Here is a 27,978-nt window from a genome sequence, read left to right on the forward strand (position 1 = left end):
AGAACACTTCTGAGGGGTTATTCCAGAAGGTTCTTGGCCATGTCTCCCAGGCCTAGTGTTGAGCTCACAGGGTTCTTCTGGCCAGAGGTGAGCTGCAGTTCTGTGTGTTGGTCATCATTGCTGTGAGATCAACATATCTGTTGACCCCTGACCCCGCAGTGCCCGTTATCACCCAATCATCATGGCCCCAGTGCCACCTGGCATCCGCTTTTTGGCCTCCTTCAACAGAGACCAGTGGTGAGTTTTGTATGTCTGTCTGTCAGATCAATACTTTCTGTTGGTTTGTCAGTACAGGTCTGGCTTACACGTGAACTTAGTTGTAAATTGTTGATGACTTATGATGAAGAGACCTCGGGGCTCAAGCCATAATGTTCACGTATGTGCCTGTGCAGGAGTGTACATGTGAGTGTGTCTGTTTCTATTTAGTCCTAATTATGTGTTTTCTGCAAGAGTGAATTGGCCGGGACACAGAGAAAGAGAACACTGTGCAAATAACAGAACTGTCCTCTAAGTTCCCATACATCATGGAGAGTAGGGTATACGTACCATCTACTGTATAGCCCTGTATACTTACAGGCAGCTTAATGATCATGTATCCCAGTCATTATTAGGGCCAGGAGTTGTTCCTGCTCAGGAACAACTCCTGATCTTATTTATTATCAAGAACCCTGTTCTGAACCTGACTTTGAAGTATTTCTTATAGCTTTATCACATTTAATTGCGTTCAGACGGACTTGTTATACAGTGTGAGTGACAGTGGCTGTAGCCAGTCCAGTCTCCCTCTGCACTTTCTCCTATATCATATTTTTTATTTAACCTTTATTTAACTAGGCAGGTCAGTTAAGAACAAATTCTTATTTACAATGACGGCCTACCAGGGAACAGTGGGTTAACTGCCTTGTTCAGGGGATGAACGACAGATTTTTTTACCTTGTCAGCTCGGGGATTCGATCCAGCAACCTTTCAGTTACTGGCCCAATGCTCTAACCACTAGGCTACCTGCCACCCCGTATGTCTGGTCCTATCATTTTTACCAGCATGTCACATGTGCAACCAGGAAGGAAAAAAAATCCAAGACCACCTTTACTCCACACACTTTTGTCACACTGCTTTGCTTTATCTTGGACAGGTCACAGTTGTAAATTAGAACTTCGTTCTCAACTGGCCTACCTGGTTAAATAAAGGTGAAATAAATAAATAAAAAAACACACAGATGCATACAAAGCTCTCACCTGCCCTCCATTTGGCAAATCTGACCACTGTCCTCCTGCTTACAAGCAAAAACTAAAGCAGGAAGTACCAGTGACTCGCTCAATACGGAAGTGGTCAGATGACGCGGAAGCTACACTACAGGACAGTTTTGCTAGCATAGGCTGGAATATGTTCCGGGATTCATCCAATGGCATTGAGGAATATACCACCTCAGTCATCGGCTTCAACAATGAGTGCATCGATGACGTCGTCCCCACAGTGACTGTAATTGCAGTGCCTTGCAAAAGTATTCATCCCCCTTGGCATTTTTCCTATTTTGTTGCATTACAACCTGTAATTTAAATGGATTTTTGTTTGGATTTCATGTAATGAATGTACACAAAATAGTCCAACTTGGTAAAGTGAAATGGAAAGAATTACTTGTTTAAATAAATTCTCAAATTAAAATTGTAAAAGTGGTGCGTGCGTATGTATTCACCCCCTTTGCAAGGAAAAGGTCTGGTGCAACCAATTACTTTCAGAAGTCACATAATTAGTTAGTCACCTGTGTGCAATCTGTGTCACATGACCTGTCACATGATCTCAGTGCATATATATACACCCGTTCTGAAAGGCCTCAGAGTCTGCAACACCAATAAGCAAGGGGCACCACCAAGCAAGTGACACCACGAAGACCAAGGAGCTCTCCAAACAGGTCAGGGACAAAGTTGTGGAGAAGTACAGATCAGGGTTGTTTTTAAAAAAAAATATCCTGAACTTTGAACATCCCACGGAACACCATTTAAATCCATTAGTAAAAAATGTAAAGAATATGGCACCACAACAAACCGCCCACCAAAACTCACGGACCAGGCAAGGAGGGCATTAATCAGAGAGGCAACAAAGAGCCCAACGATAACCCTTTAAGAGCTGCAAAGCTCCACAGCGGAGACTGGAGTATCTGTCCATAGGACCACTTTATGCCATACACTCCACAGAGCTGGGCTTCATGGAAGAGTGGCCAGAAAAAAAGCCATTGCTTAAAGAAAAAAATAGGCATGTGGGAGACTCCGCAAACATATGGAAGGAGATATTCTGGTCAGATGGAGCTAAAATTGAGCTTTTTGGCCATCAAGGAAAACGCTATGTCTGGTGCAAACCCAACACCTCTCATCACCCCGTGAACACCATCCCCACAGTGAAGCATGGTGGTGGCAGCATCATACTGTGGGGATGTTTTTCATCGCCAGGGACTGGGAAACTGGTCAGAATTAAAGGAATGATGGCTGGCGCTAAATACAGAGAAATTCTTGAGGGAAACCTGTTTGTCTTCCCCCAGCTGCTACTTGCTGTTTGTTTGTTACCTATGCATAGTTACTTCGCCCCCACCTACATGTACAGATTACCTCAACTAGCCTGTACCCCTGCACACTGACTTGGTATTGTTATTCTTATTGTGTTACTTTTTATTATGGCTATTTATTTTAGCCTACTGTTAAATCGTTTCTTCTTCTTGAACTGCACTGTTGGTTAAGGGTTTGTAAGTATTTAAGGGTTTGTAAGCATTTCACAGTAAAGTCTACACTTGTTGTATTCGGCGCATGTGGCAAATAAGGTTTTATTTGAGGTGGGACAGTGGTGGTGTTCTGTGGTGTCACAGAGCCACTGACATGTTTTTCACTAAATTACTGGCAACAAGGAAGACACAGCCAGTGTCCTAACTGTCCCCTTACTGTCATGTCTTATGAACACAACCCCCTCCCCACTCGACACATGGAGAGAGAGATACAAACACGCACACATGCTGCCCGGCTGTTGTGAATGTGCAAAGGCAATCAGGGATTCTTCCCTCTGGCTACTTTCCACTCCTTAGCAATTGGTCTCTAGGAATGGTTTATGGTGGTGTTAAGACATCGACTGCCATAAGTGGCTGTGTTTGGCTCGTGCAGGGGCAGACCCACGTCGAGATGGCTGCGTTTGGCTAGGTCAGGGTCGTCCAGGGGCAGACCCACGTCATGGTGGCTGTGTTTGGCTAAGTCAGGAGAAGACCGACGTCGAGGTGGCTGTGTTTGGCTAGGTCAGGGGCAGACCCACGTCGAGGTGGCTGTGTTTGGCTAGGTCAGGGGCAGACCCACGTCGAGGTGGCTGTGTTTGGCTAGGTCAGGGGCAGACCCACGTCGAGGTGGCTGTGTTTGGCTAGGTCAGGGGCAGACCCACGTCGAGGTGGCTGTGTTTGGCTAGGTCAGGGGTTAGACGTGTCCGGATATGTTAAACTCAATTTGTTTGCCAATTGCACAAGTCCACAAGGAAATGACTGAGTGAGTGGGAGAGTTAAAGGAATGGCACATCCTGGCCTTTGTTATACTTACCAGTTCTCACTGTGTACTTTAACATTGAATTACAGTTGAAGTCAGAAGTTTACATACACCTTAGCCAAATACATTTAAACTCAGTTTTTCACAATTCCTGATATTTAATCGAAGTAAAAATTCCCTGTCTTAGGTCAGTTGGGATCACTCATTTATTTTATGAATGAGAAATGTCAGAATAATAGTAGAGTGATTTATTTAAGATTTGATTTATTTCATCACATTCCCAGTGGGTCAGAAATTTGCATACACTCAATTAGTATTTGGTAGCATTGCCTTTTAAATTGTTTAACTTGGGTCAAATAAATGAAACGACCCTGTCTTTCAAAGATTATTCATAAAAATCGAAATAACTTCAGATCTTCTTTGTAAAGGGTTTTAACACTGTTTCCCATGCTTGTTCAATGAACCATAAATAATTAATGAACATGCACCTGTGGAACGGTCATTAAGACACTAACAGCTTACAGACGGTAGGCAATTAAGGTCACAGTTATGAAAACTTACGACACTAAAGAGGCCTTTCTACTGACTCTGATAAACACCAATAGAAAGATGCCCAGGGTCCCTGCTCATCTGGGTGTACATGCCTTAGTCATGCTGCAAGGAGGCATGAGGACTGCAGATGTGGCCAGAGCAATAAATTGCAATCTCCATACTGTGAGATGCCTAAGACAGCGCTACAGGGAGACAGGATGGACAGCTGATCGTTCTCACAGTGGCAGACCACGTGTAACAACACCTGCACAGGTACAGGATGGCAACAACTGCCCAAGTTACACCAGGAACGCACAATCCCTCCATCAGTGCTCAGACTGTCCGCAATACGCTGAGAGAGGCTGGACTGATGGCTTGTAGGTCTGTTAGTAAGGCAGGACCTCGCCAGACATCACCGGCAACAACGTCGCCTATGGGCACAAACCCACCGTTGCTGGACCAGACAGGACTGGCAAAGAGTGATCTTCACTGACGAGTCATGGTTTTGTCTCACCAGAGGTGATGGTCGGATTCACGTTTATCGTCAAAGGAATGAGTGTTACACCGAGGCCTGTACTCTGGAGCGGGATCGATTTGGAGGTGGAGGGTCACAGCATCATCTGACTGAGTTTGTCATTGCAGGCAATCTCAATGCTGTGCATTACAGGGAAGACATCCTCCTCCTTCATATGGTACCCTTCCTGCAGGCTCATCCTGAAATGACCCTCCAGCATTACAATACCATACTGCTCGTTCTGTGCATGATTTCCTGAAAGACAGGAATGTCAGTGTTCTGCGATGGCCAGCGACGAGCCCGGATCTCAATCCTATTGAGCATGTCTGGGACATGTTGGATCAGAGGGTGAGGGCTAGGGCCATTCCCCCCCAGAAATGTCCGGGAACTTGCTGGTGTCTTGGTGGGGAGAGGTGGGTAACCTTACCAGATACCGACTGTTACTTTTGATATTGACCCGCCTTGTTCAGGGACACATTATTCCATTTATTTTAGTCACATGTCTGTGGAACTTGTTCAGTTTATGTCTCAGTTGTTGAATCTTGTTATGTTCATACAAATATTTACACATGTTAAGTTTGCTGTTAATAAACGCAGTTGACAGTGAGCGGATGTTTCTTTTTTTGCTGAGCTTATCTAAGGACATATCTAGGATCAGATTACCCTAAACCCAAACCTCACATTGACCATTGTGGGAATGATTCATCCCTGACCACTATATCAGTGCTAGTGGTCAGGGATGAATGCTACCCACTGACGACCTCTATCCAGCCCTTCTCACTGCTGCCCCCTTGTGTTGTGTTGTCTCCCTCCAGGTACCGAGCCTTCACATTTAGCCTCACCTTCCTGCTGTACACCAGCTTCCACCTGTCCAGAAAACCCATCAGCATCGTCAAGGTAACGTGTGTGTAATATATTTATATATCTGATGTCCCTATAGGGAATTTAGTGGACTATACTGGCATAGCACATAATAAGAGATTTACTAAATATACACCTATCCACACATTAAATACACATGTTATCAGCACAGGTGTTATTGTAACCTGATCAGCCTTAATGTGATTCATCCTGCTACTATATCTGGTGCGCAACATTCTGAAATTGCATTTTCGTCCCCCCCAGTTTTATCATTGGAATATGATACAAAACGAGGCACCGGTGTGCTTTAGAACCATGGGACGCTTCCGAGCTGTCGGGTAGGCTGTTTGGAGTGTTTATCCGACTGGATACAAAATAAATGGTCACCCCCCCCCCAAAGTTGCGCCCCTGTCTGTGACAGTATATCAGAATGACAGTGTCCCTCCCAAAGCAGAGCCAGTGATGAACTATTTATGTAACCAATGTTATCCACCACTGTTTACCTTGGAACCATAGCATGGCTGGAAGCAGCTTGACATTTAGTATTAGATGTATTTTAGATTAATGTTTGACCAGCTATATATGTTGGGTTTACTGTAGTTTGTGCTTTTTTTTTCAGTGCGTGCACACACATGTGAATGTTTGCTCGACATGATCATTTGTTCCACAGAGTGAGCTGCATAAGAACTGCTCAGCTCTCAATGAGCTCTCCACGGCCAGTAGTAGCCAGCTGCCAAACCTCCACACAGCTGCAGAGTGCAGCTGGAAACCCTTTGGTGAGACCCCACTCAACCCTTGTCGTTGTGTCCCCCCCCCCCTCTTTCAGTCTCTCAATCCCTCTTTCTCCCACTTGTCCTACTAAATGTTATGCTCCTCTATCCCTACACTTATCACTAATCACACATTTGTTACTATTCATTCACACATTGTTGTCGATCCCCATACCCAAACCCAGGAGCCTGTATTCAGATGAGTGGTCCTTGGTTGAATTGATGTCATTCTCATGTAAAACTACCTCCATATCTAGATAAAAGCAACTATAAGCAGCTGCTGGGAGCCATGGACTACTCCTTCCTCTGTGCCTATGCTGTGGGCATGTTCCTCAGGTAAGGCTAAAACTAGACTGTCCACATTACCTGATTAGGAATACCTCTGGGCTCTAGTTATCGGATAAAGCGCTTCCCCTATCTCTCATCCTTCAGTCAGTCACACTGCAGAGTCTAGGGCTGTTGCGGTGACCGTATTACCGCAGGTGGTCACGAGTCTTGAAGGCAGTCAAATTCCACATGACTGTTCAGTCACAGTGATTAGGCTTCTCCAAGCTCTGATGCTGCTGATGGTCATTAGTAACCTACCAACTTGCTAACTGCCTGGAACCCAACGCTCTATTGTCCCTCTCATCACTCTGACATCAATGCAAATGTCATCTAAAATCTAATCAAACTCTTCATGAGAGTTCATGAGCTCATGTTGCGCAACATTTTTCTATAGGCTATGAAATGGTGTGAGAAAACAAGAGTGATGGGCTCTTAAAAAGAGGATCCTTCAGCTTTCTATAGGCCTACTATAATTTATTTCTCAACTTTCCTAATATTAAGCACATTGCTTATTTTACAACAGGAGTATAGCCTACCTGGCTGCCATGAAAATGAACCACAGGAAAAGTGTCGTGTTTTTTTTTTTTTTTTTTCTCCTGCCACAGTTTGGAGATGGGTGCATGATAATGGTCCATTCTAAATCAAAACATATGTAAAGACCAGATTAAATCAAGAATAGTCTGATTGGGTGACAATATTAGCCTATTACTCGTGAATGATGCCCAGCGTAAGACAATGCCTTTTTTGTTGTTGTGGCTTTTATTCTAATCATGGTCTCAGACCTTATGTAGCCTGGCCCATAGGCCTACATTTTTTTTATTTTTTATTGTATCGGTTCTCTTCCATCTCCTCCTCTGACGAAGAGGTGGAACAAGGATCGGACCAAAATGCAGCGTGATGATGATTCATGATATTTTAATGAAGGAAAAAACTATACATGAAGGAAATGTGAAAACCGAAACAGCCCTATCTGGTGCAAACACAAAGACCGGAACAATCACCCATAAAATACTCAAAGAATATGGCTGCCTAAATATGGTTCCCAATCAGAGACAACGATAAACACCTGCCTCTGATTGAGAACCACTCCAGACAGCCATAGACTTTGCTAGATACACCCACTAAGCCACACACCCAATACCTAACAAAACCCCAAGACAAAACACCCCGGCCTGACCAAATAAATAAAGACAAACACAATATACTTCGACCAGGGCGTGACATTTATAAGGTTTGTATCACAACTAACGTGGCCAAAATAACTTCTTAAAATGAAGAACATTCATTCGCGTTACAAGGGGTGTAGAGCCTAACTGGCATAGTCCTTCTGTAGCTCAGCCGCTAACTGGCATACCACCCATAAGAATGTATGCACACATGACTGTTTGAGTTTCATATATTATTATTATATATTACATAAGTTTGAGTTTCAAGTTTGGGGAAGATCATTTTTCACCATAAAAAATGCACCTTTTATAATAAAAGCATTACATGAATAATCACATTTGTGGTCACTTTTGATAATGGTGTTTTCCTGCTAATGGAACATTTGTGCTTTTAGCCTTCTGCCATGTGCACTTTGCTGCACTTACAATGAATGAAACAGCTTAATAGTTTAGCAACATTTAAAGCTAAACGTTCTGATCTGTTGCGTCAGCCACATTACATTTACATTTAAGTCATTTAGCAGACTCTCTTGCTAATTTTCTTTTTTTTACTCTCGTGGTTGTATTAATTTGGGATCTATCGCATCCCGCAGCTGTCCCGGACTATGTTTGGAATATTTCTCACATAGAATAGGTCAACTTTGGTACTATGGGGGATAGTAGATTGACAGGCTAGTGCTTTTGCTGTTTGTTAGGCCTATTCTTCTTGATGGCTGACAAAGTAAATGTGGACAGTTCTTCCGATATCTTCAATATGCACCTCAGAATTGGATAAGTACGCGCGCAGTTGCGTCCCCGATGTGTCTGTTTTCACTTGTAACCTAAAAAAAGACCCAATCACGTGATGGAAAGCCATGTGAGTGAGGGGTGCTTTTGAGCACTCTGGGAGAAGGGCACAACCCAGCACTCCGGGCCAAGGACACAACGGCCACGCCGCAAAAGGCATGGCTTTTTTTTCGGGTGCATTACGGCCACACAAAGCGGATGCAGCCGGGAAATTCAAGGCATTATCAAGTACTTGTCAGATTGTGAAGGAGAGACTACTGAGGAAGTGTGTGTGTGTACAGTCTGTGCAAAAAACACAAAGCGGAGCTTGTGCCTTTTCAAGCAACTTAAAAAATCATTAGAGTTGCATCATGCAGCCTTACATGTATTAAAATCTAAACATATAGTCCAATGTTTGTAGAACAACTAAAGTTACACGTATAACTCTAAAATTAAGCAAATAGAAGTATATATTTATTTGTTAGCCGCATGTGCGCACTCCCTCACGTCGTTTGGAGAAAATATCCTTTCTATTTCATTCAGCTTTGTTCAGTAGTATTCTTCGTACTATAATATAAAATAATTCCAAGGAATTCGAAGCAACTCTTGTCTGCTAAATGAACTGGTGTAGGCCACAGCCATTTAACATAGCCAGATCAGGACCTAACATAAGGACCACTCAAAGTATGCTACTCTGTTCTTCTGAAATGGACTACATTTTCCTATCATGTTTCTTTAGACCTGTCTAAAATAAATAATGGATTTATTGTGACGGTGTAGGCTATATTACATGGAGTTATTAGACTTTTAAAAATGTAGATGTTCTACAGGTCTGTATCAGTGGCTTGTAGGCCATGTGCGGAAGCCAGGAGATGCTAAATGTGTTATTTGCTTGAGAATCACCGGCTGATGAAATTTCGTGATCTCCACAGTGCAGAGTGTTTGTCCCATTTTGTGAATTCTTGGTTGGTGAGCAGACCCTGATTTCAAGAATTTCAACTGATATCAATTATTTTTAGTCCGATCCTAATTGGGATATTGAATTTTATGTTCCTTTTGATGGCGTAGAAGGCCCTTCTTACCTTGTCTCTCAAATCAATCACAGCTTTTTGGAAGTTATCAGTAGTGCTGATGTTTAGGCAGAGGTAGGTATAGTTTGTGCTCTAGGGAAATGGTATCTAGATGGAATTTGTATTTGTGGTCCTGGTGACGGGACCTTTTTTGCAACACAATTATTTGTCTATTTTTTTATTTTACTTTTTTACTGTCTGGGCCCAGGTCTGACAGAATCAGTGCAGAAGATCTACACTTCCATTCAAAAGTTTGGGTCACTTAGAAATGTTCTTGTTTTTGAAAGAAAAGCATTTTTTTTTTGTCCATTAAAATAACATCAAATTGATCAGAAATACAGTGTAGACATTAATGTTGTAAATGACTATTGTTGCAGGAAAAGGCTGATTTTTAATGGAATATCTACGTAGGCGTACAGAGGTCCATTATCAGAAACCATCACTCCTGTTTTCCAATGGCACGTTGTGTTATCTCATCCAAGTTTATCATTTGAAAGGGCTAATTGATCATCAGAAAACCCTTTTGCAATTATTTTAGCACAGCTGAAAACTGTAGTCCTGCTTAAATAAACAATAAGACTGGCCTTCTTTAGACTAGTTGAGTATCTGGAGCATCAGCATTTGGGTTTGATTACAGGCTCAAAATGGCCAGAAACAAAGAACTGTCTTCTGAAACTCGTCAGTCTATTCTTGTTCTGAGAAATGAAGGCTATAATATTAACAATGTCTACACTGTATTTCTGATCACTTTGATGTTATTGTAATGAACGAAAATGTTTATTTTGACCCCAATCTTTTGAACGGTAGTGTAGGTGCTGCTGTAGGCCCTCCTTGGTTGGTGACCGAAGCAACAGATCATCAGTAAACAGTAGACATTTGACTTCAGATTCTAGTAGGGTGAGGCCTGTTGCTGCAGACTGTTCTAGTGCCCTCTCGTATGTATGTATGTATGTATGTATGTATGTATGTATGTATGTATGTATGTATGTATGTATGTATGTATGTATGTATGTATGTATGTATGTATGTATGTACAGTTGAAGTCGGAAGTTTACATACACTTAGGTTGGAGTCACTAACTCGTTTTTCAACCACTCCACAAATTTCTTGTTAACAAACTATAGTTTTGGCAAGTCGGTTAGGACATCTACTTTGTGCATGACACAAGTCATTTTTCCAACAACTGTTTACAGACAGATTATTTCAATTGTAATTCACTGTATCACAATTCCAGTGGGTCAGAAGTTTACATACATTAAATTGACTGTGCCTTTAAACAGCTTGGAAAATTCCAGAAGATAATGTCATGGCTTTAGGAGTTTCTGATAGGCTAATTGACATAATTTTAGTCAATTGGAGGTGTACCTGTGGATGTATTTCAAGGCCTATCTTCAAACTCAGTGCCTCTTTGCTTGACATCATGGGAAAATCAAAAGAAATCGGGCAAAAAAAATGGTAGACCTCCACAAGTACGCAATAGTACGCAAGTATAAACTCCATGGGACCACGCATACCGCTTCAGGAAGGGAGACGAGTTCTGTCTCCTAAAGATGAACTTACTTTGGTGCGAATCAAATCAATTCCAGTACAACCGCAAAGGACCTTGTGAAGATGCTGGAGGAAACTGGTACAAAAGTATCCTATATCCACTGTAGAACGAGTCCTATATCGACATAACCTGAAAGGCCGCTCAGCAAGGAAGAAGCCCCTGCTCCAAAACCGCCATAAAGAAGCCAGACTAAGGTTTGCAACTGCACATGGGGACAAAGATCGTACATTTGGGAGAAATGTCCTCTGGTCTGATGAAAAAAAATAGAACTGTTTGGTCATAATGACCATCGTTATGTTTGGAGGAAAAAGGGGGAGGATTGCAAGCTGAACAACACCATCCCAACCGTGAAGCACGGGGGTGGCAGCATCATGTTGTGGGGGTGCTTTGCTACAGGAGGGACTGGTGCACTTCACAAAATAGATGGCATCATGAGGGAGGAAAATTATGTGGATATATTGAAGCAACATCTCAAGACATCAGTCAGGAAGTTAAAGCTTGTTCGCAAATGGGTCTTCCAAATGGACAGTGACCCCCAAGCATACTTCCAAAGTTGTGGCAAAATGGCTTAAGGACAACAATGTCAAGGTATTGGAGTGGCCATCACCCAACTTTTTGTGGGAATCTTGTGGAAGGCTAACCAAAACGTTTGACCCAAGTTAAACAATTTAAAGGCAATGCTACCAAATACTAATTGCATGTATGTAAACTTCTGACCCACTGAGAATGTGATGAAAGAAGGAAATCTGAAATAAATCATTCAGATATTATTCTGACATTTCACTTTCTTAAATATTGTGGTGATCCTAACTGACCTTAGACAGGGAATCTTTACTAGGATTAAATGTCAGGAATTGTGAAACTGAGTTTAAATGTATTTGGTTAAGGTGTATGTAAACTTCCGACTTCAACTGTATGTATGTTGAAGAGGGTGGGGTTCAAGCAGCATCCCTGCTTCAACACACAGCACTGAGGAAAGAAATCTGTTTGTTTTTTAAATTTTAACCGCACATTTGTTTTGTGGATTTTATGTTGTTTATACCGCATTCCATCAATTTATTTAGCTGACCCCTATGTCAAATTGAGTCAAGCTTTTTTTTTTTTTTTAGGGTGTGCTGGGTGAATACGTGGTCTGTCACATGGTAATTTGGTTAAAAGCCAATTTTTAAATTTGCTCAGGATGTTTTCACTGGGGAAATGTAGGAGGCTGCTGTTAATGATAATGAAGAGAATTTGCTGTTGATGCAGATCCCACAGTAGTTTTTGGGGATCAGTCATTGGTTCCAAGTATTGGGGAAGATGCCAGAGCTGAGGATTGTTAGATTTGTAATTGATCATGTCTATGTTTTTGTTCTTTCTTCATAGGGCCAAAATGAGAAGTGGTTTATCCAGACACCTCTGTTTTGGATAGTTAGCTCTTCATGTTGTTGTTTAGTGTGTTCGGATTTTCCCCGACAAAGGTTCGATTCTATGGATTCTTCAATAACATTGAGCTGGTTTCTGGTGTGCTGTTCCTTTTTCCTTAGTGTATTCCTGTACCATTTTAGTGTTTAAACACAGTAAAGGTGTAGGATCAGGTTTTCTGGGTCTGTTTTTGGTTGGATATGTTTTTCAATTTCTTTCTTAGGTTTTTGCATTCATCATCAAACCATTTTGTCATTTTTAGATTTGATGGTGAGGCTGGAAGGTCAAATATACTGTTTTGGCTTTCTATTGCCAGTTTTACACATTCACTATTGCAGTGAAATGTTTTGTCCAGGAAGTTGTCTAAAAGTGATTGTTGTTTCCTGTTGTTTTTTGGTAAGTTTCTACACTACTTTCCATCTATAGCATTTCTTAAGTGTGCGGTTTGTTTTGGCTTTGTCTCGTGATATCAGTGTTGCTCTGTTCAAGTAGAGTAGACTGATTTTGCTGTGATCTGGTAGGAGTGACAGTGGGCTGACTGTGAACACCGCGAGACTCTGGGTTGAGGTCGGCGATAAAGTAATCTACAGTACTACTGCCAAGGGATGAGCTGTAGTTGTACCTAATAGTAATAGTCCCCTCCGCCTACCATTGACTATGTACAGACCCAGTGTGCGACAGACCTGCAGGAGTTGTGACCCATTTTTGTTGGTTGTTTTTATTGTAGTTGTCAAGGGGGGAATATCTCGCTCCTTGCGTTCTCTTTTTTTTTTCTTCTCTCTTTTGTCTTTCGCTCTCACCTCTCACTCTTTCCCTCCCTCTCTTTTAGCCCTGAAAGGGTCCTCATTCTGTCTCTCTGTGTTACAACATGAACACAGTGTGCTTTTCAAGGACCGTGTTGCATAACTAACTCTGTCCCAGCAAGGTCAAATGGCTTCTAGCCAAGCTTGTGCTGGATGTCATGCCGAATAGTGTTGATATTTTAATGCTTTTTTTTTTCCATTCAAAATTGATGTTTCGTTTTATATAAGGGGTGGATGAAAAATTCTCAATATGCCAGCCTATTTTTATGCTGAATATGCTAGCCATTTTTGTCAGCCTGTATGAACTTATGCATTGTTAAAATGTCATTGTGCGTCCTGCAGTGGCATCATCGGTGAGCGCCTGCCCATCCGTCTGTACCTGACGTTTGGCATGCTGATGAGCGGCCTCTTCACCTGTCTGTTTGGCCTGGGCTACATTTACAGTATCCACAGCCTTGGCTTCTATATATTTGTCCAGGTAAGTCACAAAGTGGACCTACTGTAACTACCTACACATGTACAATATCAGTCAAGTCATAGAAAATTCTTGGTCTGACATTTCATAGGAAGACTAGTTGAGAATTCAGAAGACAACAGTTCTATATTCTGAATGTTTTTCTAATTCTCTGTTTCTCCTCTGCCTCAGGTGGCTAATGGCTTGGTTCAGACGACTGGCTGGCCCAGTGTTGTCACATGCATCGGGAACTGGTTTGGCAAGGGAAGGTAAGCCACAAGATCTGTTAAAATGAAACAATTCCTCCATAGTTCAGATACACTGATGTTATAGGAGATACATTGAATAGAAAATAGAATATACATTGAAGTTAGAATACTTTAACTGGTGTCTCCAATAGGAGGGGTCTGATCATGGGCATATGGAACTCCCACACCTCGGTGGGCAACATCTTGGGCTCTCTGATCGCAGGCTACTGGGTCTCCTCCAACTGGGGCTTGTCCTTCATTGTTCCTGGCCTCATCATTGCTGCCATGGGAATCATCTGCTTCCTCTTCCTCATTGAACGTGAGTACTGCTACGTGATTGGTTGGAGGAGTGAAAGACTCGTTCCATTTGCCTTTGTTTAGCTTCAATGCATGATTTATGCGAAGGTCAGATTTTTGCATGCTGATATTAAAACATTTAAACTCTGTTTTGTCTGTAGATCCAAATGATCTTAGAAGCATCCATGCTGTACAGAACCCTGCTCCCTGCCGCAGCAATGTGAGTACTTAGGATGTCTCTCTTGTTCTCAAAAGCATCCCTACTTAGTATAGACATAATATTTAGGACATTTCAGAGGTATAAATTCACAGATATAGACAGGAAAAAGCCCCTCTTGGTTCAATGCTTAGTTTAAATGCTAGTTTGAAAATGTGTGTCCAAGAATGGGATCATTGTGTGGATCACAGGTCATCAGAATTTGCCTGGATAGCATCACATCTGTCGCACATCGCGCCCGACAACCGTTTCCTAGACAACTGTCGCCCACTTTAGCTCCTTGCGTAGACGTAGAGTACCTGAGTGTCTCTGAGTGTGGGCTGGCTCTGGTAAAAATGCCTCCCTGGAGACGGACACACAAATCAAAAGGGATGAAACATGATTAACTTTTACCATGTGGGCAGATTCCTTGTATAAGCTTTATTTAGGGTTCTTCTTGATTGACAGGTATCATTTTCAGTCTCCCACGCTACTGTGAACTGCATTAGTTTTCTTCACTAGTAGCTGGTGGAACACTGTGTGTATAATAGTGATGTTAAACTATAGATCCTGTAACATTGTGGTAAACTGTATTGTACTTTTTTTTTTTTCTCATGCAGCAAAAGCTGACAAAGAACTGGAATGGGACAAATGGACACAAGCAACTGTACCATTCATACAAACAGGGAGACAAATATGAGGTGTGCCTGTTTTTATGAGTTTGTCTGTGTTTATGTTACTGTCTGTATGTGGATCTGTGTTATTAACCCATGTTTTCCCCTCCATCTCTCTCAGAACTGGGACACAGAGCTGCTGCTCCCTCAGGACAACAGTAGTGTTTCTGTCCCAGTACAGCAGGTGGTGGTGGTGAAGAGCGAATCCGAGCCCTCGGCCATCAGCTTCATGGGAGCTCTACGCATTCCGGTCAGTCGCCTGACCTCTCACACCACCCATATCTCTCACACACAATAGCAAAGGCAAAGGCCCAGGGCTGTTAATTAAACTCAATTCCTGGAGGGCCATTTATCTGCTGGTTTTTATTATTGCCTTTCAATTCATGTCCAATTCAAGACATAGATAACCAGGTGCAGTGAGTTTCTAACCAATCAATTACCTTAATTGACCAGTCAAGTACCAGGGAGGGGTGAAAGCACGCAGATGAGGACACTGGAAAATGGCGACTGTGCTTTAATCGGAAAGTCCGGCAAGTGAAGTGTGATAATGAATGGAAATGAGTGAAATCAAAGAATGGAACTAAACCAGCAAAAGTTGTAGTAGAAGACAAGGACCGGTCCAATAATGCATTTCTTATGGAACTGTTTTTTGGACAAGTAGGTTCAGTTGCGAAATCCATTTGTATTATCGAGCACTGAAGAAAGCAGTGGGAAAGGTGGGTTCAATCAAGGTGGCTAGAAGCGGCCTTGTTTTGGTTAATTGTGTCATTGAAGAACAGAAAAGGTGTGGACTGAATCTGGCAAAATTGCCCACATCAGAAGTAACATGTATTGCTCTTCTGAGCAGGGTGCCTGTCAAAGGAGTTATAGCGCTATGATAAAACCGGCTCTCATGAGGACCGCCACGGGAATGGAAGACTCAAAGTTACCGCTGCTGCAGAGGATCAGTTCATTAGAGCCTCAGAAATTGCAGCCCAAATAAATGCTTCACAGAGTTCAAGTAACAGACACATCTCAACATCAACTGTTCAGAGGAGACTGCTTAAATCAGGCCTTCATGGTCAAATTGCTACAAAGAAACCACTACTAAAGGACACCAATAGGAAAAAGAGACTTGCTTGGGCCAAGAAACACAAGTAATGGACATTAGACCGGTAGAAATTTGGCCTTTGGTCTGGAGTCAAAATGTCTAATTTCTAAAATTCCTAACCGCTGTGTCTTTGTGAGACGCAGTGCGGGTGAACGGCTGATCTCTGCATGTGTGTTTCCCACCATAAAGCATAGAGCAGGTGTGATGGTGTGGGGGTGCTTTGCTGGTGACACTGTCTGTGATTTATTTGGAATTCAAGGCACACTTAACCAGCATGTCTACCACAGAATTCTGCAGCGATAAGCCATCCCATCTCGTTTGGGCGTAGTGGGACTATCATTTGTTTTTCAACAGGACAATGACCCAACACACTTCCAGGCTGTGTACGGTCTGTTTTTACCAATAATTTGTGATGGAGTGCTGCATCAGATGACCTGGCCTCCACAATCCCCCAACCAAATTTAAATGGTTTGTGATGAGTTAAACCTCAGAGTGAAGGAAAAGCAGCCAACAAGTGCTGAGCATATGTGGGAGCTCCTTCAAGACTGTTGGAAAAGCATTCCAGGCGAAGCTGGTTGAGAGAATGCCACGATTGTGCAGAGCTGTGGCTATTTGAAGGGTGGCAAATATAAAATATATTTTGATTTGTTTAACAAAAATTAAAAATAAATTAATTACTACATGATTCCATGTGTTTTCATAGTTTTGATGTGTTCACTATTATTTTACAATGTAGAAAATGGAAAAACCCTTGAATGAGTGGGTGTTCTAAAACTTGTGACCGGTAGTGTAGATGACGAGTACCTTTAGTCAGAGAATTCCATGAATGGTCAGTACATGTCGCCTGACCTGTATTTTTTTTATTTAACTTTTATTTAACTAGGCAAGTCAGTTTAGAACAAATTCTTATTTACAATGACGACCTACCAAAAGGCCTCCTACGGGCCTGTGATAAAAAAAAAATATATACATGCAATATAAATATAGGACAAAACACACGAGACACACTACATAAAAAGAGACTTAAGACGACAACATATGGTAGCAACACATAACACAGCATGGTAGCAACACAACATGACAACAACATGGTAGCAACGCAACAAGGTAGCAGTAAAAAACATGGTCCAAACATTATTGGGCACAGACAACAGCACAAAGGTCAAGACGGTAGAGACAACAATACATCATACAAAGCAGCCACAACTGTCAGTAAGAGTGTCCATGATTGAGTCTTTGAATGAAGAGCTGGAGATAAAACTGTCCAGTTTGAGTGTTTTTTGCAGCTTGTTCCTGTCGCTAGCTGCAGCGAACTGAAAAGAGGAGCGACCCAGGGATGTGTGTGCTTTTTGGGACCTTTAACAGAATGTGACTGGCAGAAAGGGTGTTGTATGTAGAGGATGAGTAGGTATCTCAGATAGGGGGGACTGAGGTCTAAGAGGGTTTTATAAATAAGCATCAACCAGTGGGTCTTGCGACGGGTATACAGAGATGACCAGTTTACAGAGGAGTATAGAATGCAGCGATGTGTCCTATAAGGAGCATTGGTGGCAAATCTGATGGCCGAATGGTGATGTTCTTCTTCTAGCCTCTAGAGAACACCCTTACCTGCCAATCTATAAATGATCTCTGTAATCTAGCAGGGGTAGATGGTCATCAGAATCCGGGTTAGTTTGGCAGCTGGGGTTAAAGAGGAGTGATTACAATAAATCTAGACTTGGTTTCCTCTAACTTTAGCCAGCAGCTTTGATATGTGCTGAGAGAAGGACAGTGCAACCACTGTATTGGTAATTGAAGGAAGGAGAAAATAGATATTGTGGCATTTATAGCCACAGTGATTCATTGTACAGCACAAGTGTCAAAGAAGACCAAGAAGCTGGACATCATATCTGCAGCCAATATGTTTTTAGGTCTCCAAGACTTCATGGCAGAAGCACTGTCAGGACTATTTTCCTTAGGAAATGTCCTGCCCTCACGGGAATCTTCTGAGCCTGTGTGACCCGATTTAGAATGTTTTAAAAAAAATGTTTATACAAAAAAGCAGGTTGGTTTTGTTAATTTATTTTGTACATCAAATTGTTGCCAATACCATTTTATACTGTAGAAAAATACCTACAGACACATGTTCCTTATACACTTAAATAGATCTGAAAGAAATGCATGGGTACTGTACAAGCAACCGGGAAAACCCCTGGCACTTAGCATACACCATGCAAAGTACCACGCCATTCTATTCTAGAGAAATGTATAGTTTTTATTTGTTGACGGTATGCTTTTCTTTCTCTCCAGGGAGTGATAGAGTTCTCGCTCTGTTTGCTGTTTGCCAAGCTGGTCAGCTACACCTTCCTCTTCTGGCTGCCGCTCTACATCACGAAAACGGGTATGTACATGACACTACATCAGTGGTTCTGAACTGGTGGATCGCGAAAGGGGGTTTTAAGTGGGTTTTCATGTTTTTTTAATAAAAGATACTCCTGTCTGAATTTAAACTAATACCAGGTAGAAAGTGTGTATAAATGACAATGAACCTACTTTTTTGTTTTATAAATTATTCTCTGAAAACTATTATTCTTTAATCACAGTATTTTCAATATAAACTTTCAATATAAACAGTATTTTCAAAAAAGAAACGTCCTCTCACTGTCAACTGCGTTTATTTTCAGCAAACTTAGTATGTGTAAATATTTGTATGAACATAACAAGATTCAACAACTGAGACAAACTGAACAAGTTCCACAGACCTGTGACTAACAGAAATTGAATAATGTGTCCCTGAACAAAGGGGGGGTGAAAATCAAAAGTAAAAGTCAGTATCTGGTGTGGCCACCAGCTGCATTAAGTACTGCAGTGCATCTCCTCATGGACTGCACCAGATTTGCCAGTTCTTGCTGTGAGATGTTACCCACTCTTCCACCAAGCCACCTGCAAGTTCCCAGACATTTCTGGGGGAATGGCCCTAGCCCTCACCCTCCGATCCAACACGTCCCAGACGTGCTCAATGGGATTGAGATCCGGGCTCTTTGCTGGCCAAGGCAGAACACTGGCATTCCTGTCTTGCAGGAAATCATGCACAGAACGAGCAATATGGCTGGTGGCATTGTCATGCTGGAGGGTCATGTCAGGATGAGCCTGCAGGAAGGGTACCACATGAGGGAGGGGGATGTCTTCCCTGTAACGCACAACTTTGAGATTGCCTGCAATGACAACAAGCTCAGTCCGATGATGCTGTGGCACACTGTCCCAGACCATGACGGACCCTCCACCTCCAAATCAATCCCGCTCCAGAGTACAGGCCTCGGTGTAACGCTCATTCCATCGTCGATAAATGCAAATCCGACCATCACCCCTGGTGAGACAAAACCACAACTCGTCAGTGAAGAGCACTTTTTGCCAGTCCTGTCTGGTCCAGCCACGGTGTGTTTATGCCCATAGGCGAAGTTGTTTCCGGTGATGTCCGGTGAGGACCTGCCTTACAACAGGCCTACAAGCCCTCAGTCCAGCCTCGCCCAGCCTATTGCGGACAGTCTGAGCACTGATGGCGGGATTGTACGTTCCTGGTGTAACTCGGAGAGTTTTTGTTGCCATCCTGTACCTGTCCCGCAGGTGTGATGTTCGGCAGTACCAATCCTGTGAAGCTGTCCGTCCTGTCTCCCTGTAGTGCTGTCTTGGACGTCTCACAGTACGGACATTACAATTTATTGCCTTGGCCACATCTGCAGTCCTCATGCCTCCTTGCAGCATGCCTAAGGCACGTTCACGCAGATGAGCAGGGACCCTGGGCATCTTTCTTTGGTGTTTTTCAGACTCAGTAGAAAGGCCTCTTTAGTGTCGTAAGTCTTCATAACTGTGACCTTAATTGTCTGTAAGCTGCTAGTGTCTTAATGACCTTTCCACAGATACGTGTTCATTAATTGTTTATGGTTCATTGAACAAGCATGAAACAGTGTTTAATCCCTTTACAATGAAGATCTGTGGATTTATATTTGAAAGACAGGTCCTGAAAAAGGGATGTTTCTTTTTTGCAGAGTTAAATCTATAAGTAGTGCCTTTTAGCACAGGTTGTGGTCTCAAATAAGTGAGTTGCCAAAATTCTTCATCAAGAATATGAGTAATATGGGAATTATTGACAATGAAAAGGTGTGATTGTTGTTCCCTTGTCTAATATAATTGCTAAATACATTGTCAATATAGCATTAAAAATTGTTTTCCAGATTGCATTTTGCCCTAAACATATTGTCATACGAATATTGGGTCGCGACTGAGATAACATGGTTCAATTTGGGTCCCAAGGCAAAACCAGTTGAGAACCACTACATTACACTGCACCAACACCCTCACCCACTGCTACATTCGTATAGGAACTCTGTCTGTTTGGTCAAGTATACAGTACATGAATCCAGGGCATTGTGGAGAGCTCGATAAGAAGTGTCAGGGCATGCATTCTTTGCCCGCTACCTGCTAGACTTTGTCTGAGACATACTGTATCTATCTGCAATCTGACATTTACAGTGCAGTCAAAGTATTCAGACCTCTTTACTTTTTCCACATTTTGTTATGTTACAGCCTTATTATAAAATAGATTCAATCTTTTTTTCTCATTAATCAACACACAGTTCCCCATAATGGCAACAAAAAAAATGGCAAATGTATTACAAATACAAAACTGATATCACAGTTACCCTTTACTCGGCACCTTTGGCATCGAGTACAGCCTTTAAGTCTTCTTTGGTATGAAGCTACAAGCTTGGCACAGCTGTATTTGGAGAGTTTCTCCCATTCTTCTCTGCAGACCCTCTCTAGCTCTGTCAGGTTGGATGGGGAGCATCGCTGCCAGATATTTTCAGGTCTCTCCAGAGATGTTCGATAGAGTTTAAGTCCGGGCTCTGGCTGGGCCTCTCAAGGACATCGAGACTTATCCCGAAGCCACTCGTGCGTTGTCTTGGCTGTGTGCTTAGTGCCGTTGTCCTTTTGGAAGGTGAACCTTCTCCCCAGTCTGAGGACCTGAGCGATCTGGAGCAGGTTTTCATCAAGGATCTCTCTGTACTTTGCTCCGTTCATCTTTGCCTCGATCCTGACTAGTCTCCTTGTCCCTGCTTCTAAAAAAACATTCCCACAGCATGATGCTGCCACCACCATGCTTCACCGTAAGGATGGTGCCTGGTTTCTTCCTGACGTAACGCTTGGCATTGTGACCAAAGAGTTCAATCTTGGCTTCATCAGACCAGAGAATTTTGTTTCTCATGGTCTGAGAGTCTAGGTGCCTTTTGGCAAGCTCCAAGTGGGCTGGCATGTGCATTTTACTGAGGAGTGTCTTCTGTCTGGCCCCTCTACCATAGAGGCCTGATAGGTGGAGTGCTGCAGAGATGGTTGTCCTTCTGGAAGGTTCTCCCATCTCCACAGAAGAACTCTGGATCTCTGTCAGTGACCATCGGATTCTTGGTCACCTCTCTGACCGATTGCTCAGTTTGGCCAGGCAGCCAGCTCTAGGAAGAGTCTTAGTGGTTCCAAGCTTCTTCCATTTTTAAGAATGATGGAAGCCACTGTGTTCTTGGGGACCTTCAATGCTACAGAAATGTTTTGGTACCCTTCCCCAGATCTGTGCCTCGACATAGTCCTGTCTCGGAGCTCTACGGACAATTTCTTCAACCTCGTGGCTTGGTTTTTGCTCTGACATGCACTGTCAACTGTGTGTGCCTTCCCAATTCATGTCCAATCAATTGAATTTACCACAGGTGGACTCCAATTAAGTTGTAGAAACATCTCAAGGATGATCGATGGAAACAGGATGCACTTGAGCCCATTTCAAGTCACATCGCATAAGGTCTTAATGCTTCTGTAAATAAAGAATTTCTGTTTTTGATGCAAACATTTCTGAAAACCTGTTTTTGCTTTGTCACTGTGGGTTATTGTGTGTAGGTTGATTTAAATAAAAAAATATTTCTCAATTTTAGAATATGTATTTATTTTATTTAACTAGGCATGTCCGTTAAGAAAAAATTATTGTTTACAATGACGGCCTACCCCGGCCAAACCCAGACGACGCTGGGCCAGTTGTGCAACGCCCTATGGGACTCCCAATCGCAGCCTGTATTCGAACCAGGTACTGCAGTGACGCGTCTTGCACTGAGATGCAGTGTCTTAGACCACATAACAAAATGTTGAAAAAGTCAAGAGGTCTCAATACTTTCCGAATGCACTGTATTTCTTGATAATCTGTGGTCAAACCAGTTCTACCTGTTAGGACAGAGGTTCCCAAACGTTTTCACTCGGGGCCCCTTTCCAGCAGTTTGGGAACCACTGTGAGAGGATACCTATGCTTTGCTTGTTGTTTTTGTTTAGTATCCTGTGTCACTTGTTTAGTTTGCCAGAGGGTGTGTGAAGATAATAGACCTGTCTCTCAGCTCACCTAGATGCCAAGAAGGCCGGAGATCTCTCCACTCTGTTTGACGTGGGAGGAATTGTGGGTATGTTCTCTTTTTTTAAAAATTTTTTCAGTGGTTGTTTGTAGTTCTGATCCTTTTGTATGACTCTTTATACGAACCAAATAACTTTATGATCTGGATATTTGTATGCTCCTGTGTGTGTCAGAGATCTGATTTGTAAAAATGCATGAATGATGTCAGGACTTCCTAATTCATCATTGGAATTGAACTACCCGCAAACCACACATCTTGATTGTTGTGCTCATCTCTTTCTCTGTGTGTAGGGGGAATATTGGCTGGGGTCATATCTGATAAGCTGGGAAAGAGAGCCACCACCTGTGCAGTGATGCTGCTGCTGGCTGCTCCTATAGTGAGTCTCTTTCCCTGTGTGGCTCCATTTGTTTCTATTTCTTTCTTTCTCTGTTTCTGAGAATCAAACCAACTATCCTGGTGTTGCAAGAACCATGCTCTACCAACTGAGCTTCAGAGGACCGTTGACCATCTCAAGGGCTAAACATAAGCATGCATCATTAATCTTATAGGACATCTTTTTTTATGTTTTTGTTCTGTATCTCAGCTTTATGGCTTCTCTATGATCAGCGAGTTTGGACTGGGACCGACCATAGGTAAGGATCAATTTATATTACTAAGTCCAGTTTGTGTTGCTCTTGTGAGAGGGATTGTAGACTGACTTCATGAATCACGCTCCTGAGTCCGTTGACATAATGGCTGTACTATTCTGACTGTCAATAACGCACAGGTGAACAGAGCTATGATCGTGTGGATAATTGTGATGGGCCATTTTCTTCATAGGTATGCTACTGGTGTGTGGAGGACTTGTGAATGGGCCATATGCCCTAATTACAACAGCAGTGGCTGCTGATCTGGTAAGTGTGTAGTGAGTGAGACTTTCTCACTGTTTTACACTTATATAATCCTCTGTCTCTGACCTCATATCCCTTCCCACTCTGTTTTGACCTTTGAACTTAGGGAACACACAAGAGCCTCAAGGGCAATGCCAGGGCCCTTTCTACTGTCACGGCCATCATTGACGGCACAGGATCAATAGGTCAGTCTCTCACCTCCATCCATACCAGTAGATCCTATGTGATAAGTTAGCTCCATGAGGGGATAGCTAATGACCAGGGGTTGCTTTAGAATTTAGCATAGGTCTAGCTCTGTGACTTACAAACTGTCCTGTGATCTGTTCTTCTCAGGTGCAGCAATAGGCCCCCTTCTGGCAGGAGTGTTGTCGTCACAGGGCTGGGATCAGGTCTTCTACATGCTGATGGCAGCTGACTTCCTAGCACTGCTGGTAGGTGCTGATGCTTGTAAAAACCTGCTGGCGCAGGGTTTCAGCTGAAAAGGTGGCGCAGGGAATTCAAAAATATTCTTTAGAAATATTTAACTTTCACACATTAACAAGTCCAATACCTCAAATGAAAGATAAACATCTTGTTCATCTAGCCATCATGTCAATGTTGTAAATGTTTTACAGCGAAAACACAAAATATATATTTATGTTAGACCACCACCAAACCAAAGAAAAAACGCAGCCATTTTTTCCAGCCAAAGATAAAATCACAAAAGCAGGATTAGAAATAAAATGAATCACTAACCTCTTGAAAATCTTCATCAGATGACATTCATATGACATGTTACACAGTACATTTATGTTTTGTTCGATAATATGCATTTTTATATCCACAAATCTCGGTTTACATTGATACCATGTTCAGAAATTCCTCCAAAATATCCGGAGAAATTATAGAAAGCTACGCCAGATAACAGAAATACTCATCATAAACTTTGACTAAAGGTTCTTAATGCAACCGCTGTGTCAGATTTTTTGTAAAAACGTTTTGGAAAAAGCCTAACATTGCAATAATCTAAGACTGCGCTCAGACGTAACCGCCATGTTGGCGTCAACAGAAATACGAAATTACAACATAAATATTCCCTTACCTTTTGATCTTTCATCAGAATGTAGTGCAAGGAGTCCTAGTTCCACAATAAATCGTTGTTTTGTTCCATAATGTCCAATACTAGTGTCCAAGTAGCTGCATTTGCTATCACTTTCAGCTCACGTGCCCAAAAACTGACTGCTGGTCCAAGATAACTCGCCCGGAAACATCCAAAAGATATATTCCAGGTCAAATAAACTGGTCAAACTAAGTAGAGAATCAATCTTCAGGATGTTATTATCATATATATCCAATAACGTTCCAACCGGATCATACATTTTCATCTGGGACCGACTGGAACAGCCGTAGCACCCACAGAGAAATGCGCCACAGAAAAATGGCATTCAGTTGGGACACTGACTATTTTCCCTCCCATTAGGTCAAAGTTCAAAGCAAATGCTCCATTACACTTTCTACTGAATGAGGACATCTAGTGGAAGGCGTAGGAAGTGCTTCCAGATCCATATCTTGTTGGGAAAGGAGGGGGCGATGAAGTCAAAGTTGCCCCAACTTTCAGAATTTAATTTCTTGTTTGGAAGATTGCCTGCCCTATGAGTTCTGTTATACTCACAGACATAATTCAAACAGTTTTAGAAACTTCAGTGTTTTCTATGCAATAGTAATAATAATATGCATATATTAGCAATCTAGGACAGAGTTTGATGCAGTTCACTATGGGCACGCAATTCATCCCAAGTGAAAATACTGCCCCCTATCCTCTTAATGTTTGTCTTATGTGGGTCTTATAGAATGTGGCTTTGTGTGTGGATGTGTTTCCTCTGTAGCTGTTGCTGCGGCTGGTGATGAAGGAGCTGACCTCTGGTAACGTGGTTAAACCTCGTTCTGGCAGCACCACTGTAGAGTAAGTGACTTGTTTATATTCTACTTGTTGTAGTATGGCGGTATCGAGTGGTATCTAGGCTTTGTTATAGTAACTGATGCCATTGATCATGTTCTATGATCTATGTTAATGACTTGTATTTAATTTTTCATTGTCTTTTTTTTATGTTTGCCGATGACACCATATTTTTCCCTGATAAAGACCGTTAGAAACGCATCACTAAATCAACTCCAAATAAATTGTGAAAGGTATTGGTGTCATCAGATGAATAAACCCCCCCCCCAAAACAATTTGGAATCTGTACTACACCTTACTCTATCTATTTATCTCATATTGCAATATATACTGGGTCAGTACTTATAAAAGCAACCCCAATAACTTATTCTTCATTCTCCAAAAACATGTTGTGAGGAAGCGCAACTCAGACTGTTGTGCCAGTTCCTCTCCACTCTTTCATCGCCTTCAAATCCTCAAAATGTATATCAACCAAATCTGTTTCTATAACAAATGAATCTACACCCTGTTTCTTTTCAAATGCTATTCAAATTCAATACTGGAGTTCATTTATTCTACAAGAACTGCCACTGATCTCCACATCCCTCCTTCCATACAAGATTAGGTGAATGTTCCATCACTTAAAGGTTGTTCTTTATGGGAACAGTCTCCTGGACCACCTTAAGCACTGCAACAGCTTCAACTCTTTCACATATAAATAGAATGCTTGGCTGCTGTTTGACAAATAAAATGGATTACTCTTTTGTCCATAATCATCTCATCATGTAGGCTATACTTGCACTGTAGCCTAACTGTGAGCTGTTGGCTAGAGCACACGTGCCAATAGCAGTGGGCACACTCGCTATATAACGTAGCTTTTTTTGTGGGAGAAAAAAAACAGAGTTGAAAATGCAATGGAAACTCATTTTAACTTTTAAAAAAAAATATTCGGTACGTCAGAATTTAACCACAAAATGCATTTATATGTGCACTAGGTCATCACTCACAGCCTTTTTATCAATTTGATGGAAACGCATCTCTGGTGGGAAACTGCACATTCTTTTTATGCAGATTTTTGTTTAGGGATCAAAGTCTGTTTTTCTGTTTCCGTCTTGTAGGATGAAGGAGCACTAAGCACTTTGCACTAACTCTAGACCGAGAAGTGGAAAAACTGTGGCCCTCGCTCAGCACAGACACACTGCATCCTATACCACTACCCTGGACTGGACCTTTTAACTGAGATGACCTGAACCCACCCTGCCTGTGGTCACCTCTCAACCTTAACTGGGCCCTGGTTTATAGGGATTTGGTTATCTGGATTTTAAGTCAATGATTTGTCTGTTCTATGAATATGCCTTTAATACTATCTGATAGTTTTTGAAAAACTGAGCCCAAGAGCTAGACAATGTTCACAAAGAGACATAGACAGGCAGCACTTCTTTCTAAAGGTCTGTTGTCACTGTGAGCTTGGCTGTATCGCTGTCGATTCAGCAGTAGCTGACATGAACTAGTGTGTAGCAGCACCTATTGGAACCGAATGAAAGTCGATGAAGATTAAGTAGCGGAGTAGAATAAGCAACCAACCAAGCCATCCAGTCCCTCTGAGCACATACCACTTTTTATTTAGATTTTTTTTATACACTTCTAGAGCATATTGGGCCCACTTCAGCCTTATGTAACCAAAGATTGTGGGGAAATGCACAGTAATTGATATGGAGAAAAAAAACATTCTGGTGGTCTATGTATTTTCTCTGTTTAGGAGGTATATGAAGGTACTGATATTTTGTGTTCCTATATGATCAGCAAATGATGGTACAGTTTTATGTTTTGGGACTTTGAATGTAACATTTTGTGTTTGAGTATGGAATTCTGCATATCAACTCCCGAGGAGGATCAACCATTTCTCAAATCAGTTATTTATGCAGTGCAATGTTAAACTGTGATATTTTTACTATGTGTAGAAAACACCAAATGCCATCATCCCAAACCTTAAAATGCTCACATTCATTCTGCCTTTGTGAACATTTTAAAGACGTTCCTGTGACTAATGCTTCCTACCTCCGAGTTTAATGTGCCAAATGAGTGAAGAAAGGTAGCCTATGTACCTTCATGAAAAAGTAATCTATATTCTTATGAACTTTCATTCTGGCAGATGCCTGGGGCTGTGGTTAACTCCAATTCACTGCCCATATTTAACTGAATTGAAATGGAAGGGACCCCATCCAGTAACGTGTCATTGTTCTTTGTGGCGATAGAGCATTTCTTGGTGGAAGCTGAATCATTATTGCAGTGCTTAAATGGTAGTACTTGAAATACTGTGTACCTTTTTTTTTGTGTGTGTTTGTTCATTGGTCAGGCACTTGCTTTGTTCAGTTACTTGTCTGATTCTTACATGACTCATAAGTACACGGTCTTGGTGACAATTGTCTATTTCTGAAGATATCTTGGTAGATAAATAAAAAGCGAGTGGCTATGTTGCTGAATTCTCTGGAAGCTTCTTCACAAAAGATCTGTCTTGGTTTCTAAGCATAA

The 27,978-nt window shown here is 42.0% G+C and overlaps 1 protein-coding gene across 2 annotated transcripts; it reads left to right on the forward strand.

Annotated features, from left to right (window-relative positions):
- LOC118386075 (glucose-6-phosphate exchanger SLC37A1-like) lies at nucleotides 1-27,929 on the forward strand. 2 transcript variants are annotated; one of them, XM_035773475.2, is made up of 20 exons: nucleotides 174-237; nucleotides 5,367-5,448; nucleotides 5,677-5,750; nucleotides 6,083-6,188; nucleotides 6,440-6,518; nucleotides 13,609-13,744; nucleotides 13,913-13,989; nucleotides 14,121-14,287; nucleotides 14,427-14,485; nucleotides 15,082-15,162; nucleotides 15,257-15,385; nucleotides 18,515-18,605; nucleotides 22,627-22,689; nucleotides 22,932-23,017; nucleotides 23,225-23,273; nucleotides 23,461-23,534; nucleotides 23,638-23,716; nucleotides 23,865-23,962; nucleotides 25,397-25,473; nucleotides 26,565-27,929. In XM_035773475.2, exons 5-20 carry the CDS (start codon nucleotides 6,472-6,474, stop codon nucleotides 26,578-26,580), a joined length of 1,329 nt encoding a protein of 442 aa, XP_035629368.1. In that variant the 5' UTR covers nucleotides 174-237; nucleotides 5,367-5,448; nucleotides 5,677-5,750; nucleotides 6,083-6,188; nucleotides 6,440-6,471; the 3' UTR covers nucleotides 26,581-27,929. The 2 variants fall into 2 exon arrangements, with proteins under 2 accessions (XP_035629366.1, XP_035629368.1); XM_035773473.2 differs by lacking the exon at nucleotides 5,677-5,750 and having other exon boundaries at nucleotides 1-237.
- The last annotated feature ends 49 nt before the right edge of the window (nucleotides 27,930-27,978 follow it).

The sequence above is a fragment of the Oncorhynchus keta genome, chromosome 7, assembly GCF_023373465.1.
Source record: "Oncorhynchus keta strain PuntledgeMale-10-30-2019 chromosome 7, Oket_V2, whole genome shotgun sequence".
NCBI classification, from domain to species: Eukaryota; Metazoa; Chordata; class Actinopteri; order Salmoniformes; family Salmonidae; genus Oncorhynchus; species Oncorhynchus keta.

Coding starts and splice junctions, on each gene's coding strand:
- LOC118386075 (XM_035773473.2), top strand. CDS start 182: ATGGCCCCAGTGCCACCTGGCATCCGCTTTTTGGCCTCCTTCAACAGA. Junction 238..5,366: donor TCCTTCAACAGAGACCAGTG/GTGAGTTTTGTA, acceptor GTCTCCCTCCAG/GTACCGAGCCTTCACATTTA. Junction 5,449..6,082: donor AACCCATCAGCATCGTCAAG/GTAACGTGTGTG, acceptor TTTGTTCCACAG/AGTGAGCTGCATAAGAACTG.